This window comes from Macaca fascicularis, chromosome Y, assembly GCF_037993035.2.
Source record: "Macaca fascicularis isolate 582-1 chromosome Y, T2T-MFA8v1.1".
In the NCBI taxonomy this organism is placed as follows: domain Eukaryota; kingdom Metazoa; phylum Chordata; class Mammalia; order Primates; family Cercopithecidae; genus Macaca; species Macaca fascicularis.
This window is the reverse complement of record NC_132903.1, coordinates 4,853,524-4,872,093: the sequence shown is the minus strand read 5'-3', so window position 1 is coordinate 4,872,093 and position 18,570 is coordinate 4,853,524. Positions and strand designations below refer to the sequence as shown.

General features: G+C 36.9%; 1 protein-coding gene across 37 annotated transcripts in view; it reads left to right on the top strand.

Moving 5' to 3' along the window:
• LOC141406934 (histone demethylase UTY) overlaps positions 1-18,570 on the top strand; it is a 212,305-nt gene that overhangs the window by 4,430 nt on the left and 189,305 nt on the right. For all 37 annotated transcript variants that reach the window (XM_074030498.1, XM_074030508.1, XM_074030502.1 and 34 more), the window contains one exon: positions 6,643-6,751. In XM_074030498.1, coding sequence (XP_073886599.1) covers positions 6,643-6,751 — 109 coding nt within the window. The remainder of the gene's footprint in view (positions 1-6,642; positions 6,752-18,570) is intronic.

The window sequence follows — 18,570 nt, the reverse complement described above, 5'->3', positions numbered from 1 at the left end:
TTTACAAATGTCAGTATTGTTTTACAAGCTTCTAATGGTTTAAAGTATTGTTATAAATATCTTTTTTTTTTTTTTCCTGTCAAGTTTTCTGGACATTGAGGATGCCCTATCCCAGTGACTAGTTTCTCTGATTTTTTTTTTAACCTTATACATAAACCCGTATATCAAACCGCTAGGATGTTTATAACAATGTATTCCCTTAAAATTCTGTAATTTAGGAATTTTTATAAATTTGTCATCTGAATTAGTGTAAATACTTTTCAGCAAAAACGTCTTTGGTGGAAGCTTAATAACATATTTAAATAATATACAGTTCAATTAAGTGAAAAACAGATTTTAGCAGTAGTAACTTTTATTTCATGTTGGAAAGCCTTTTAGGTTGATTTTGTTTGTATTATGATACAGTTTCACTCTGTCAAATAGAATGTTACTATTACAGTATGCCTTCAATATAATGCTAGAGACAGTAACAGGAAAAACACCTATTAAAATGCTTTGAGTGGTTTTTCACACTGTAATATTTGAATAGTGATATTTAAGATCTTGCATTATATGTGTTTTGCTTGCTAACTTGTAACATATATTCATTTCCAGTTCTAAAAATAGTGTTTTGAGTTTAAAAACAACTATAGAAAGAATGTCACATTTTGTTATTTAGAATTAAGTCTTTAATTTGGGGTATGAGGTAAAAGTATTTTATAGTTTGGAAGTTGTCTTCTAAACAGTTATGGTTGTTACTGTTTATATATTACTGGACAAAGTATTAAGTAGGCCTTGTTGTAAGAATGCTAATATAAAATTTTGGTACAACATCAGACATACCTATCTGAGGCAATTATAGAACATATTTTGATATCTAGGCACAGTTCCAAACTACATGAGAATAACTAGGCACTTTTCTGGGATTGGTTTACTTTACTTTTCTTTTCCCCCGAAATGGAGTTTCACTCTTGTTGCCCCGGCTGGAGTGGAATGGTGAAGTCTCACCTCACTGCAACCTATGTCTTCTGGGTTCAAGCAATTCTCCTGTGTCAGCCTCCCAAATAGCTGGGAATACAGGTGCCCACTACCATACCTGGCTAATTTTTTGTATTTTTAATAGAGACAGGGTTTCATCATGTTGGCTAGGCTGGTCTGGAACTCCTGACCTCAGGCGATCTGCTCTTCTCTGCCTCCCAAAGTGCTGGGATTACAGGCATGAGTCACTGCACCTGGCTTGCTTTTATTACTAAATAGCTAGCTTTTAAAAGAGTCAAATTGAGCTAACTAGGGAACATTTGGTATTATTACGCCAAATAAGATTGTTTTGCCTGACATGAATTTCTGTGACTCAGTTGCAAAATTTATTTATAGGCATAATGCTGTAAGCCAGAATTAAATTTTAGTGCTTTCCAACCATAGTATGATATATTTGTTCTGACATAGATTAATTTTTAGTTTTGAAGGTTGATTTTGCATTGCAACTTACTGTGATGCTAATGAACGGTCCCATTTTTTCTTAATGGCTATCTAGAGAGCTAATTTGTATTTTAAAGAATGTAAGATTGTTTCATTTGACAGATTAAGACCTAAACATACATATTTTATAAATTAGTCAATGACTGGCATAAAATGACTGGCATATTTTAGGAACTTGCTTTGAATCTTCACATGATTGGCTTGTAAATTGCTACCACAACTCAGAGCAAAACAAATTTGAGAGTCCCATGAATGGAAAACTTTTATGAAGGTCATATTGAAGTAAGACCTCTCAGTTTAGATTGAACAAATAGTCCTTTAAGTGGTAGGATGACTGACACCGGAACATCAGTGTAGAATAAATGTGTGAAGGGTTTTAAAAGTTCACAGTAAAGGTTAGCTTATGAAAATAAAAGTTTGCATGATGTTTCTTAATAGGACAGAGTTGTTACTTGGAGATTATTTGATTCATATGGCAGCAGTGCATCTTGTAATTTTATTCAGAATTCAGATTTAAAATCAGACTTTAGCTTTTAGCAGATGTTTGAAGTAATTTACTTTCCTGTTCTTTTACTCCCTGATCTCATTTTATTGTAATCTTTACTTGTCCTAGCATGGTGACTCTTGCCTGTAATTCCATCCCTTTGGGAGATGGAGGCTGATAGATCAATTGAGTCCGGAAGTTCAAGACTAATCTGGGCAACATGGCAAAACTCCATCTCTACAAAAACTAAGAAATTAGCTAGACATGGTGACCTGTACCTATAGTCCCAGGATGGCCACTCTTGCCCTCTTCAGAGAATAGAATACAGTATCTTTTCCCATTTTTACACTTTTAGCCTGTGTGTGTCCTTAGGTCTAAAGTGAGTGTCTTTTGGACAATTTATAGTTGTTTTTTTAAATCCAGTTATTCCCTCTATGTATTATGGCTGGTGCATTATCTGTTTCTATTTAAAGTAATTATTGACAAGAAAGGACTTACTAGTTCCATTTTCTTTCATTGTTGTTTGTTTTCTATGTTGTGGCCTTTTTATTTCTCTTTTCCTCTCTTTCTGCCTTCCTTTGTGTTTCATTGGATTTTTTTGTGGTGACAAGTTTTAATTCTCTTCATTTCACTTTGTACATATGTCCTATATGTTTTCTTGGTAGTTACCATGGCAGTAACATAAAGCTTCATAAAGTTATAACTATCTTTGTTTTTTTTTTGTTTTTGTTTTTCTCTTTTTGAGATGCAATTTCCCTCTGTTGTCCATGCTGAAGTTCAGTGGTGCTATGTCAGCCCACTGCAACCTCCGCCTCCCAGGTTCAAGCTGCCTCAGCCTCCCGAGTAGCTGAGATTTCACGTATCTGCCACCACACCCGGCTATTTTTGTATTTTTTAGTAGAGACAGGCTTTCGCCATGTTGGCCAGGCTGGTCTGGAACTCCTGATCTCAGGTAATCCGCCTGCCTTGGCCTCCTAAAGCTTTGGGATTACAGGTGTGAGCCACCACACCCGGCCAACAATCATCTTTTGTCAGTTGTTAGAACTAAATTTCATTTGCATATAAAAACTGCTCTTTATATCTGTCCTTCAGGGATCCATTAACATATATTTTTAGAATTTTTTTTATGCTTTAAAAAATTTGATGCCAGATTTATTCATTATTTTTTCATCTGCATTACAATATTATAGGTTACTATATTTGTCTATATGTTACCTTCATTTTGTATTTTCAGATGGTTTTGTGTGCTAGTTAACATCATTTTTCTTTAACTTGTGGGACTACCTTTAGCATTTCTTACAAGGTAAGTGTAGTGGTAATGAAATCCCTCGTTTGTTTTTGTAGCAAGTCTTACTTTCTCCCAAATTGTAAATCCAGAGAGATACAAAAACAGATTAGCAGTTATCAAGGGGTGTATTCCTTATGTACAAACTTAGTAGTTGGCCCAGCACTCCTTGCTCATCCCACAACCATGTTATTGCCTTGGGAATTCACATTACTACCTGCTATTTTAATTTTTTTCCTGTGTGAAACAATACTACTTTGTGGTAAGGTATGTCTGTCATCAGTTAGTTCTTTACCTTTGTTTATCTGGGAATATGATTCTACTTTTTAATAAAAGTATAGTATAATGAAATATAGAATTTTTTATGATAGTTCTTTTTTTTTGGTTTTTTTGTTTTTTGTTTTTTGTTTTTCCTGAGATGGAGTCTCGCACTGTTGCCTGGGTTGTAGTGCAGTGGCGCGATGTCTGCCTGCTGCAATCTCCACCTCCCAGGTTCAAGCAATTCTCTTTACTCAGCCTCCCAAGTAGCTGGGATAACAGCCGCCCACCACTATGCCCAGGTAATTTTTTGTGTTTTTAGTTGAGACAGGGTTTCACCATTTTGGCTGGGCTGGTCTTGAACTTCTGACCTTGTGATTCACCCACCTCAGCCTCCCAAAGTGCTGGGGTTACGAGTGTGAGCCACTGTGTCCAGCCTGGATGATAGTTATTTTATTCTCCCATTTTTTCTCTCGGACTCCAGTTATATTAAGATTGTAACGCTCAACATAATCTCAAAAGGTTTCTGAAGCTCTGTTTTTGTTCAGTATTTTCTTTTTTTGGATTTGATCATTTATATTGATGTAGTAAATATTTAGTGTTGATTTTCAGTTTCTGAGTTGTTTCACTTAAGATATTCACCTTCAGTTCCATCTTGTTGTTGCATAAGACATATTTTCATTCTTTAAATTGCCGAATAGTATTTAATTTTATATATGCCGCTTTTTCCTTATCCAGTCATCCATTGGTGGACATTGGAGTAATTTCCTATCTTTGCTATTGTAAAGAGAGCTACACCAAACATACAAATGCAGTTATCATTTTGATATAATGATTTCTTATTCTTTGGGTATATACTATGTAATGGGATTGTTGGATTGAATGGTAGTTTTGTGTTTAGTAGTTTGAGAAATCTCCGTATGGTTTTTCATAGAGTGTGCTAATACTCTATGAAAGTGTGTAAAGATTCATTTTTTCTGTATCCCTGCCAGTATCTCTTTTTTTTTTTTCATCTTTTTAATGATAGACATTCTGTCTAGTGTAAGATGATATCTCATTGTGGTTTTGATTTGCATTTCTTTGATGATTAGTGATGTTGAACAGTTTTTAAATGTGCTTTTTGACTATTATGTGTCTTCTTTTGATCTGTTCTTGTCCTTTGCCCTCTTTTTCTTTTTTATTTTTTTCGACTCTTGCTGTGTCACCCAGGGTAGATTGCAGTGGCATGATCACAGCTCACTGCAACCTCAGTCTCCTGTATTTGCCCACTGTTTAATTCTTTAAATATATTTGTAATAGCTACTTTGAAGTTCCTGCTAAATACAATATATACGTTTATTTGGGGTCAGTTTTTGTTGACTGAAAAAAGTGACTTAGTATAATATGGTTACACTTACCTGTTTTCAGGTCTAGTACTGTTTGGTGGAGAATTAGACATTTTAGATATGTGGATATGTGTTTTAAGAAAATTTGCATAGAGAAGAGGGTACTTGTGGACTAAACTGTGAAACTTTTTGCTGTTGTGAATGTTAGCAAAATGTTAAAATATAAAATTTCCTATGTTTTGCCTTTATTCCCTTTCATCCTCCCTTTTTTTTTTGAGGCGGGGTCTTGCTTTTTTGCTCAGGCTAGCGTGCAGTGGCGTAGTCTTGGCTCACTGCAGCCTCCACCTCCCAACTTCAAGTGATTGTCCTGCCTCAGCTTCTCCAGTAGCTAGGACTATAGGGGCGCACCACCGTGCCCAGCTAATTTTTGTATTTTTAGTAGAGACGGGGTTTCACCATGTTGACCAGGATGGTCTCTTATGTCTTGACCTCGTGATACACCTGCCTTTGGCCTCCCAAAGTGCTTTGATTACCCCTTCTTTTTTGTAGAGCGCATTCACTATCCTTTTCATGCTGCAATTACTTGAAGTCCTCTTTTCCAGATGCTGCATTTTGTGTTAAGGAAGAACATTTATGTAAAGTACTTGGTATTGGGCCTGGCACACTGGGGCCTTAGTACAAGTAAACTCAGGCAGTGGTTTAGTAATTCAGAAAGAGGAGACAGCAATTATAAGTAATCACTGATCTGCTTTCTGACACTAAAGATTGTTTACTTTTTTAGAATATTACGTAAGTGAGATTGTGAAAAATATACTGTGCTTTAGCCTTGCTCCTTTCCTTCAACTTACTTTGAGATTTTTTCATTTTGTTCTGCATTACATGTAACTCATTTATTCTTGAAAATACTGAGCATCTTTTCCTTTGCAAATAACAAGCTGTTTGCATGTTATTAAGACTGTGGTTAGAAGAAGTTAAGTTTTTCAAAATCTGTGGTTAGTAACAACTCTATTTGCAGCAAAATTCCAGGATGCTGTTTTGATGTTTTAGTAACGTTTTATTCAGTTTTTCCTCCTACAAACTCCTGAAAGTTCAAAGACTTGATCTGAACCCATAACCACCCCCCACCAAAGTTTGTGTGAAATCTTTGAAACACAGTACATCTCAATATGGGCTCTCCACATTCCAAATGTTCAAAAATTTCATGTGATTAATGGCTACCAGAGTCAATAATGTTCTTCCAGTGCTTATTTGAGAGTAGTTTTGTTGTATAAATAAGGACAATAGTAAGAATTTAGATGTGCAACTTTTATATAAAGTTATTAATGAGCTCCTAGTTTATTTTATTTAGCATATGATATATTGTTAGATCATGACTATTGGCTTCATTAGTAAATTCTTTTTTTTTTTTAAGTCAATAAATTTTTATTCAAGGAATTCCATGTTGATTTCTTCCACTGTCCATCAGGGTCACTTTAGATCCTCTAAACAGCTGGAGTCAAAAGATTTATCTTCAAGTTAGCCCTTTTTAATGAAACTGATACAGTTGTCCTGTCAGCCCATAATTACTTTTGACTTCTGTCATCTCCTTTTAATATGGGTATACTGATGAAGACTTCAAAATTCACCAAGAATCTTTGGGATCTAATTTCTTCATTAGTAACTTATTAAGAGAAGTTATTTCCTGTCTGAAATGCTGGATTTAATCCTATGCCTGTGGAAGAAATGACATACATTTACGGTTGCTTTGATTTCTTTAAGAATCTCATGCAGTTGTATGTATTCTTCCAGGAAGGACATGCCTTTTTCTTAATGTTTATAATGTTTATTTCTAGGCTGTTCGCTGCTACGAATCTTTAATCTTAAAAGCTGAAGGAAAAGTGGACTCTGACTTCTTTTGCCAATTAGGTCACTTCAACCTATTGCTGGAAGATTATTCAAAAGGTACTGTTATTCTCTTTTTAGATGTCTTGCTTGACTTATGTTTGCACTGTAGTTGTAATGTTTTTTCTTTCTTCAGGGATACTACTGATTTTTACTTTCATCTAATAAACTAATAAACATAGTAATCAATGAGAAAGAATTTAGACTAAATAGAGATGTGAAAATTTTATGTGATTTCATATAAATATGCAGTAAATTAGTTTATTGAGTAAAATGTATAATATCCTACATGTGTATTGCTATTTTGCTTACCCTTGTGAAAATCATGTTTTTAAAAATGCTACCACAGTAGAACAACAGTAAGTTTGTTATCTTTGTCTATATTATACAAACGTGGACATTTTAGAAAGATCAGGGGAATAGTATTTCTCATTTTTGTCTTGATTTTCTTCAAAATTTTTCATTATAGTAAGAAAATATTGCAAGTCTGATCTGTAGCAATGTGTTATTCTAAAGGAATACAGACAGCTCATCTCTTGAGTTTGAGCCTGTATACAGCAGATCTTTTTCATTCAGTCAGATGATTTTCCTTCTCAGAAATAGGTGGAGGGCTTGGCATGGTGGCTTATGCCTGTAATCCTTTGGGAGGCCAAGGCAGGTGGATCACCCGAGGTCAGGAGTTCAAGACCAGCCTGGCCAACATGGCAAAACCCTTTCTCTACTAAAAATACAAAAATTTAGCTGGGTGTGGTGACGTATACCTGTATTCCCAACTACTTGGGAGACTGAGGCAGGAGAATCGCTTGGACTTGGGAGGCCGAGATTGCGCCACTGCACTGCAGCCTAGGCAACAGAGCAAGGCTCTGTCTCCAAAAAAAAAAAAAAAAAAAAAGCAATAGGTGGAGGTAAGTTACTTAAGATAACTGTAAAAAAATGTGTACTTTTCATAGTACCAAGCCACTAACCAAGAGCATTATTTATTTAGGAAATCATAACATTTTTACTTCATACCTATATTTCCATACCAATGAATATTTTATAACTTTTGGATAGAAGTAAACATATTGGTAAAGAGTAGGTAGAGATATTTTCCAGCACATATGGGTAGTGGAAAGAACAGTGGACTATTTTAGGATTACAGGAAAGAGTTGGCGGGGGTATGCTACTCGTGTGCTTTAGCAGTAGAGTATCTGATGTACCTCATTTTTTGTTAGGTTAAGCCAGTGTTTACTAATTAATGTACTCTTGATTTGATACAGCATGCTCTATGGGTATATATGTTTCAGCTGGAACTTTGTCATTTAAAAATGGTTTATATTAACAGATTTATTTCAGTTTCTCTAACGTCTTCCTCCTGATAAGTAGTAGGTTGGGCAGTAGTAGAAGAGAAAGTCAATGAACGGTAAATGGAATTCTTAGTGCTTGTTAAATGGACTTCATTTTAGCAGATGACTTTACTAATAATCATGTTTATTTATAAACTTTTAGATAAAAATTTGGTTAAAATGTAATATTTCTTTCCCTTTTTTTTTTTTTTTTTTTTTTTTTGAGACAGAGTCTTGTTTTGTTGCCCAGGCTGGAGTGCAGTGTCATGATCTCGGCTCACTGCAACCTCCACCTCCTGGGTTCAAGTGATTCTCATGTCTCAGCCTTCCAGGTAGTTGGAAGTACAAGCATGCGCCACCACACCGGCTAATTTTGTATTTTTAATAGAGGTGGATTTTCACCATGTTGGTCAGGTTGATCTCAAACTCCTGACCTCAAGTGAACCACCTGCCTCTGCCTCCCAAAGTGCTGGGATTACAGGTGTGAGCCACTGCACCTGGCCTAAAATGTAATATTTCAAAGGAAGTGATTGCTGAAGAAAAATGCATAGGTTTTTCTAGTATGCATTTAAGATTTTTTATGTGTATTTAATATGTAAACTTGAGAGCTAATAAACAAAGACCCTGAACTGAGAAGCAGATTTACATAGGGACTGTCTGTCTTTGCTGTGTAGCAGTCATTTAATATGTATTTTTAATTTCTTACTTTTTTTTTTGTTTTTGGAGACGGTGTTGCTCTATCTCCAGGATGGAGTGCAGTGGCACCAACTCTCACTTGGCTCATTGCAACCTCTGCCTCCCTGTTCAAGTGATTCCCATGCCTCGGTCTCCCCCGAGTAGCTGGGATTACAGGTGCCTGCCACCACTCCTAGCTAATTTTTGTACTTTTAGTAGAGATGGGGTTTTAACATGTTGATCAGGCTGGACTCAAACGTCTGACCTCAGGTGATCTGCCTGTCTTGGCCTCCCAAAGTTTTGGGATTACAGGCATGAGTCATTGCTGCTGGCGTATATTTTTAAATTTCTTAAAGCTTTAAGATTGAGAATTTAGTTACATTTTCTATTTAAAAAGAAGAGAAGACATCTTGTATAATTTTTGGTCTGTGAAGTGAATAAAGACTCCAAGGAAATTGTTTTGAAGGTTATTTTGTTGTGTTGTGATTTGGGCACAGGGTGGGTTAGACATTGGGCAAAATACATTAAGGTCAGAGAAGAATAACCCTGACATTTAAGTTCTTGATTAAATGTTTTCTCAGGTCCATATTGGCATGTAAAGAATTAGTCTTTTGGCCAGGCACAGTGGCTCATGCCTGTAATTCCAGCACTTTGGGAGGCTGAAGCAGGAGGATCACAAGGTCAGGAGTTCAAGACCAGCCTCCCAACATGGTGAAACCCTGTCTGTACTAAAGATACAAAAAATTAGCTGGCGGTGGCTCACGTCTGTAATCCTACACTTTGGGAGGCCAAGGCAGGTGGATCATGAGGTCAGCATATCGAGACCATCCTGGCTACCACAGTGAAACACCGTCTCTACTAAAAATGCAAAAAATTATCCAGGCGTGGTGGTGGGCACCTGTAGTCCTAGCTATGCAGGAGACTGAGGCAGGAGAATGGCATGAACTGGGAGGCAGAGCTTGCAATGAGCCAAGATGGCACCACTGCACTCCAGCCTGGGTGACAGAGCAATACTCCGTCTCAAAAAAAAAAAAAAAATTAGCCTGGCGTGGTGCCATGCGCCTGTAATCCCAGCTACTCCAGAGGCTGGGGCAGGAGAATTGCTTGAACTCTCTCTAGAGGCAGAGGTTGCAGTGAGTTGAGATTGTGCCACTGCACTCCAGTGTGTGCGACAGGGCAAGACTGTCTCAAAGGAAAAAAGGAATCATTGTTTTTAGAGATAGAGGTTAACTTGATCACTTGTAATAGAGAAGAAAAGAAAGTGAATACGGAGCCATTCATTTGTATTTTATATTTATTTCGTGGTGAGTTGAAAGTTTTCCAATTACAAGCTAACTGAGATTCCAGCCATTCATAACTTTCTCTCTTCTTCCTTCAAGTAAGTAATTTGTTACCTGTTGTGTTGACAGCCACTTTTATTAAAAATTTTGGCTCTGTGTTTTTGGTTCCTGTATATTTACTAGTATTCCCAGAATGATTAATAACGTATGTCAAACTTTATGTTTCTTTTTCTTCTTTTGTTTGCCTTTCCCTTTCTTGGGTGAAATTGTAATGCTCTGCCCTGGTACATACAGTATAAGAACATAAAATGGGTGCTTCCAAATAATAGGTCTTTGAGTTAGGCTTCTCCAAAAATAATAATGTTATTTCATTTATGGGTGAGCCTATTTTTGTTGCTGTTTAAATTGAAGATGATACTTCTTTAATTCGAAGTGTTAATGTAGTTTGAAAATATAAAAATCTGTTTTTTTAAAAAAGGAGTTCGGTGTTTCTTTGCTTCAACTTTTATTTTAAGTTCTGGGGTACCTGTGCAGGATGTGCAGGTTTTTTATATAGGTAGACATGTGCCATGGTTGTTTGCTACACAGATCAACCCATCATCTTGGTATTAAGCCCAGCATCCATTAGCTATTCTTCCCAGTGCTCTCCCTCCCTGATTCTTGATTATAGCTTTTTTTCTGTTGCCTAGAGAAACAAATTCATGGGGAATTTGTTAAGTATGTGAATTCTTAATCTATAATGTGGAAATACTGTTTGTTTATAGTATAAAGTGAAATATTTATACAAACTAGTGACCATAGCGTATGTGTCATGAAGGATAGTAGTCAGCGTGGTCTTGGACCAACCCAGTTTTCCATTCTTTCTCACTTGTAGTTCTCAAGAATGACTGTAGAATGTACTGGGAATACAACATCCTGAGATGATGAGGCACTCGGCAAACAGCCCTGCTTTTTTCCCAGCTGCGTCCCACACCAGAAACAGGATGCACTAAAGAGCTGGTGGTGTGTTATTTCAACTGTTTAGCTCATTAAGGCTTACAATGCCGGGGTGTTAAACTTAGGGCTGCTTTTCAGGGTTCCTCAGCTATGGTGCAAGTGGTCATGGACAGATGAGACTCCATATGCTCTGGGTAGCTTTCCTGTGCCTTAGGCTGAAGCTTGCAATGATCCAAGGCTTCTGTTATCACAGATTGGCAGCATGGGATAGGCTGCCTGTGTCACCAGACTTAGACTCAGTGTATGTCTATGTGTGTCTGTATAAAACAGTGAATTTGCTTCACAATGGATATAGATTCTTGTCATTTAGGTTAATGTTATAAAGTCATTGTGAAAACTGAATTAGCAAATACTGAACTATTGTTCCTAAAGGGAAATACAAGATAAAGTTCCTGTTACCTTTGATCACAGCGTTGTTAGCTGATCAATACATAACTATATTTTATGTGTATTTCTGTTTAAAGATCCCTATTAAAATCTAAATTGTTGATTCATTATCATTGAACTCAAAGCCAGAAGCATTATAACTTGTGCCTGAATAAAACATATTTTTCTGTGAGGCACATCACAATCTTTTTGTACTGAGGCGCATCAGATAGCTCTTTGGCACTATACATTGGTTAGTGATTTTATTTTTTTATATGTATTTTATTTTATTTTGTTATTTTATATTGTATTTTATTATTTTACTTTATTTATTTATTTTACTTATTTATATATTTTTTTGAGACAGAGCCTCACTCTGTTGCTCAGTCTGGAGTGCTGTGGCACGATCTTGAGTGCAACCTCTGCCTTCCGGGTTCACGCCATTCTCCTGCCTCAACCTCCCGAATAGCTAGGACTACAGATGTCCACCACCACGCCCGGCAATTTTTTTGTATTTTTAGTATAGACAGAGTTTCATTGTGTTAGCCAGGATGGTCTTGATCTCCTGACCTCATGATCTGCCCGCCTTTGCCTCCCAAAATGCTGGGATTACAGGTGTGAGCCACCACACCTGACTTTATTTTATTTTTTTAAACATAGTCTCACTCTGTCAACGAGGCTGGTGTGCAGTGGTGTGATCTCAGCTCACTGCAACCTATGTCTTCTGGGTTCAAGCAATTCTTGTGCATCAGCCTCCCTAGGAGCTAGGATTACAGCTGTGCGCCACCACACCCAGGTAATTTTTATATTTTTAATAGAGACAGGGTCTCACCATGTTGGCCAAGCTGGTCTTAAACTTCTGACCTCAAGTGATATGCCTGCCTTGGCCTCTCAGAGTGCTGGGATTACAGGTGTGAGCCACTGCACCCAGCTGGATAGTGATTTTAAAAAGCGAAATTACTAACAAAAGAGCAAAAATAAGAAACATGATACTGCATACAGCAGGAAGAGCCTACTTGTTTAGAGTACTTGACACATGAAGTCAAGGAAAGGCTCACCTCTTCTAACGTTAGGGGAATGCGTGTATCCAGTGGCTTTAATTTTTTGCTGTCCTGTGCAGGTCTGTGAATAACTGTGAAACCATCAAAAGTATTGATTTTGTATACAAATAAATGTTAGTCAGTTGAATAACATAAAATCCACAAATAATAAATATCAATTAAAGCTCTGAAAGCTGATAAATTGTTGCATATCTGTCATATGATCTTTTAGCTAGAGATTCATGAAAAATTTGTAAAGAATACAGATTTTTCCTATATCATGTGGCTGTGTACTTTTATTGACAGTAAAGGACAAAATATTGAGATAAACTTGTGTTCATAGAATGGTATTATATGTCTCTGTAAAGCTGATAAATTTTTGCATATGCATCAGGTGATTTTCTATTTATCTTCCCTGCATTCAAAGGTTAAGTACACAACATATTCATGTAATGTCCGATTAAATGTGTTTAGAATTCAGTCACAGTTCTAAAAAGTCATAGATAGCTTCCTTCTCTGCTTCTTAAAAACCTTCAGAGATTTCTGAATGATCACAATTTGTGGTGTCACTAATTAGTCTGATTTATTCAAGGAGGAAAATGCAATTGAGAAGTTCCGAGAATAGCAGATTAGTGAGCACACCTCAGGTTTTCAGATATTCATGCCCATGCTCTCGGAACTATGGAATTGATGCATTAGGCAACTAGTAAAAGGTCTGTTAGCTTTGAGAACTAAAGAATTTGTGGCAGAACACATTGGAAAAACAGAAGGAACAAAACTTTCTTGGAGGTTGTATGTAGCCAGTTCTGAGACCCTGGTGACCTTGATGAGAATGTTATTTTAATAATGTCAAAAAAGTAATACATTTAAAAGGGTTTTCAGCAGATCTACCAATTTGATTTGATGACCTCAAGAAGATGAAGAGGTAGGAATAAAAGAGTTAGTCATTTTGCTTTTCTGCTTATCCTGACAGCTTCCTTGTCTCTTCTTAAACCACAATATTTTCCTGTTGGGGAGAGAGTAGCATATAAGAATGCAGGTCTATTGTGGTTTATGCTGGACAGGAGTTTTTTCCCAATGTTAGTATGTATCAATGCTACATTTAAGTGGAGATGTGTTTTAGGCAACATTACATTTGTGAATATAAAAAGGTGCAAGAGAACAAGGTAGATACATTAGCCATTTATATAGTGCCAAGTATGTGAAAGTTAATATATGCTCTTTTGATAACATATTTGAGGGTAAAAGTATGAACTTCCAGTCATATTCTCAAAAAAAAGAAATCCAAAACTACACCAAAGACAGATGATAATCAAGGTGACCCACAGACTTATTTCCTTATTTTCTTTTCATCCTTCCTGTTGGCTTACTACTTTTCCATAGCTAATTAACCTACTCCTATAAAGGCATAGGAGCACTGGGTAGCAGCTGAGAATGATAGGAGAAAGACTGTTTCTTTAGTTAGAGCATAGTCAGAAAATAGAAGCATAGCTTGAGATCTGTCCTTTTATTTTGTGTCTATCTTAAGAAGTCATCTTTCTTTTCCTGCCACAGCTACCATCCTTCACCTCTACTCCTACATTATTAGTACTTTTCAACCCTGTGTATTCTGTGTGGACTTGTACCATCACACTCTGCTTTAGTTTTTTTCGTTGTTGTGTTTAAGATGGAGTCTCGCTCTATTGCCCAGGCTGAGGTGCAGTGGTGTATGTTGGCTGACTGAAATCTCTGCCTCCCAGGTTTATGCGATTCTTCTGTCTCAGTCTCCTGAGTAGCTGGGATTACAGGCCTGTGCCGCCATGCGCGGCTAATTTTGGAAGTTTTGGTAGAGACAGGGTTTTGCAATGTTGCCCAGGCTGGACTTGACTTCCTGACCTCAGGTGATCTTCCCTCTTCAGCCTCCCAAAGTGCTGGGATTACAGGCATGAGCCACTGCACCTGGCCTCTTTTTTGGTGGTGTTGAGTAATATTATCTAGTCAAAATTTTCCATTTGGAAAGATTATACTAAGCATGCCAGGGTCATGAGCCCTTCTTAACCCTTTTCTATTTCTTTGATTTCTTGTTTAAATTTCTTATAGTACATGGCTTTTCATTCCTCAGTCATTTCTTGCTTGTGTATTGAAAACTGTTTAGGTGCTTGGGACCTGCAAGGAAAGATTAAGAGACTTGATGTCATAGTAAGTAAGGCCAGATATAGAACTCAAGTTGACCTGACTTGAAAGTTACTTTTCCTACTATATTCTGCTGCTTTTTCAGTCTTACCCGTTTCATACTGTTTACTAGTTTCTATTTTAAAGACAAAATACAAAAGTTACATTTATCTTAACAACATAAATACTCTGTTCCTTGTTAAAAAAAAAAAAAAAAAAAAAAAAAAAACAGTATTCAGATAACTAAAAAAACCATTGCTATGTGTTTTGTTGACATCTGTAGTTAGTGTTTTGAGCTTAGTGACTTAGTATTTAAGAAAAATTCTATGAAGCCTTCAGTAACACATTTGCCACCAAGAGACAACTGTTAGTTTTGATAAAAATCCTGATAGTCTATTGTGTCAATAAAAACATTTCAAAATTTAAAATTTGTTTTTTTACTCTGCATACCAGTTTGTAGCTTAAACTCAATAGAGTATACGAATAATATCATGCCAAAATACCTCAGATTTATAGGCTGCATTTACAAAAACATTTGTAAACCCTTATTCCATTAGTTAAGTTAAACATTTTCTGAGGTGGGCATGGTGGCTCACACCTGTAATCCCAGCACTCTAGGAGTCCAAGTTGGGCAGATCAGCTGAGGTAGAGAGTTTGAGACCAGCCTGGCCAACATGGCGTCTCTACTGAAAATACAAAAATGAGCAGGGTGTGGTGGTGCACACCTGTAGTCCCAGGTACTTGGGAGGCTAAGACAAGAGAATCTCTTGAACCCAGGAGGCGCAGGTGAGCTGAGATGGTGCCATTACACTGCAGCTTGGGCGACACTCTGTCTTAAAACCAGAAAACATTTTCCTATTGAGCATTTTAGTCTCTTTGTTGCTTTTTATGCTTTCAAAATCATCACTGTTGATAAGCCTAGTGAAAATTTTTATGTGCCAGTAGTTGTTGTTATATATCCATTACCAGCATTATGGAGGCAAGGAATACATACACACAAATACTCTTGTTTTTAAATAAACTTTTGAGTGCTTAATGCCAGATTGTCCTCTTGAAAGGTTTTACTCATTTATGTTTGCACATCTGTATGTATGAGAGTAACTATGTTCTTGAATTCTTAGCACTGCTTAGTATTATTTTTACCTTTGGATTGTGGTTTATATTACTAATTTCTCTCCCACTCTCCTTCCCACCCCCCACCCTGTCCTTCTACCTCCTTGTTTCTGTCCTTCCCTCCTTTCCACCCTCCTTCCCTCATTTCTCTTCTTTTCCTTCTCTTTCCTTTCTTTCCTTGCTTCTCATTCTTCCTTTCCTTCCTCCTTGTTTCTTGACAATTGCTTCTGTTTTCATTTCTAAGAAAATTCTTACAGATTCTTAAAACTCAAAAAATGGGAGAAGTTGTAAAATTTTTTTGTTGCACTGTGTATACAGTAGTCAGGACCTTTTGTTGTAAAGTTTGCTTTTCCCCCGTTAAAAAATTATTTGTAAAATGATATATAAAAATTGTGTATCTTTCTCATGTACAACATCTTGTTTCGAAACGTGTACATTGCAGCATTGTTAAATCAAACTAACGTTTGCATTACTTAACAAATTGCTATTTATTTTGGTGTTAACATTTAAAATTTACTCTCAGCAATTTTCAAGATATGTAATATGAATATAGTTACTGTGTTTTATAGTAGATCCCTTGAACTTACGCTATCTCACTGAAATTTTGTTTCCTTTGACCAATATCTTGTTAACTGCATCCCTCCCCCTCATTTTTTTTTTTTTTTTTTTTTTTCTTGAGACACGGTATGGCTCTGTCGTCTAGTCTGGAGTGTGGTGGCACAATAATGGCTAACTGCTATCTCTGCTTCCCCAGCTCAAGCATCCTCCCACATTAGCCTTCTGAGTATTCGGGCCTACAGGCATGTGCCACCATGCCAGGATATATATATTTTTTGATTATTTGTACAAATGGAGTTTTGCCATATTGCCCACACTGGTCCTGAACTTCTGAGCTCAAGCAGTCTGCCATCTTGACCTCCCAAAGTGCTGGGATTACAGGTATGAGCCAGTGTGCCCGACCCCATTTTTTTTACTTGAAAGAAGTGAAGCAAGGTCATGAGGTTAAAGAAAAAATGATATGGTACTTTCTCCACTTTTTCTCCTCGTATTTCTATTATGTTAAAGATAAAAACATGGTAGGGATTATAAAACTCTGAATTTTCTTTTTAATAGTCAACTTTCATTATTGGCTCTTGATTTTTTTTCTTTATATAAATATATTATTGGTTATTGGCAGTCATTTTAATACTTTAAGAAGTGTGTTTGTATATTTAATCTGTGATTAACAAATGAGTTTGATGTTCTCTGGCTTTAATGAAACAGTGAATTTTAGGTGCTTAGGAATACTTTGAAGGAAATTAGGGATTTAAGCTTATAACAGACTAAAATGAATAGATTTAAATACAAAACAAATATTAAAAATAATTCGAAGTCTGTTTAAGACTAAAATTGGGTTCAAGGATTGATAAAACTTAAGCTTTGGGTATTCATCAAGGGGGTTGTTCTTGAAATGGTTGGTAAACGGTTTTTGTAAGTGGCAAAGGAAAACAGTGATCTTGCCTATAATGATGTTAAAAGGTTTCATAGTGGGACAAACAAGGACAACTTGAGCCAATGAGGACCCAAGAAGCACATGAATTTTAGTTTAAAGAGTGCATGAATTTTGGTTTACCAAGAGAAGAATAAATTAGACAATTACTGCAATTATTATGAAACAGACATTGTGCAGTATAAAGAAATCAAAATAAATGATCCTTACACTCTTGTCCCATCCTCTGTTTAAGAATTCAGGAAAGCCTGGGTTACAGTAGAACTAGGAATTTTATCCATGGGTCGGTGCTTAACTTAAATACTCAAAATAAGGACAATGCTTTGGATAAGATAAATTCAACAGGGAAACTATATTGAAGGACATTGTTAATAGCCATTAATTTTAATAACCTATTTAGAAGACATAAAATGTTAAGATTTTTTAAATGATAAGATCCAGCGACTGATGGAATAGACAGAATCTTGAGAACTTGCTTAAATGACTTAAAATATAACAGGTAAGCTTAAGTACATGAGGTGACAGTGAAAATTATAAGAGGTAAATAAATTCCTTATAAATTCTGAATATGAATTTTAAACTTTATAGGTTGAAAATGGAGGCTGACCATAGTACTCTCCTAATGCCTTTATCTAGGACAGTGATTGACAATATGATTATAATGTTTTTACTTTTTATAGACATGGTCAAGTGCATGATACATTTTACAAGTTATTAGAGAGTTTCTGTATATACTCCATTTCCGTTTCAGCTCTTCCATTACGATGATAGATTTGTCACAATGTTATGAAGCAATATTTAAATATTAACTAAAGTCTCTATTAAAAATTTTTTTTGGGGGGGGCGGAGCAAGATGGCCGAATAGGAACAGCTCCAGTCTCCAACTCCCAGCGCGAGCGACACAGAAGACCGGTGATTTCTGCATTTTCAACTGAGGTACTGGGTTCATCTCACTGGGGAGTGCCGGACGATCGGTGCTGGTCAGCTGCTGCAGCCCGACCAGCGAGAGCTGAAGCAGGGCGAGGCATTGCCTCACCTGGGAAGCGCAAGGGGGAAGGGAATCCCTTTTCCTAGCCAGGGGAACTGAGACACACACCACCTGGAAAATCGGGTAACTCCCACCCCAATACTGCGCTTTAAGCAAACAGGCACACCAGGAGATCATATCCCACACCTGGCCGGGAGAGTCCCACACCCACGGAGCCTCCCTCATTGCTAGCACAGCAGTCTGTGATCTACCGGCAAGGCAGCAGCAAGGCTGGGGGAGGGGCGCCCGCCATTGCTGAGGCTTAGTAGGTAAACAAAGCTGCTGGGAAGCTCGAACTGGGTGGAGGTCACAGCAGTTCAAAGAAACCTGCCTGTCTCTGTAGACTCCACCTCTGGGGACAGGGCAATAACAAACGCAGCCGAAACCTCTGCAGACGCAAACAACTCTGTCTCACAG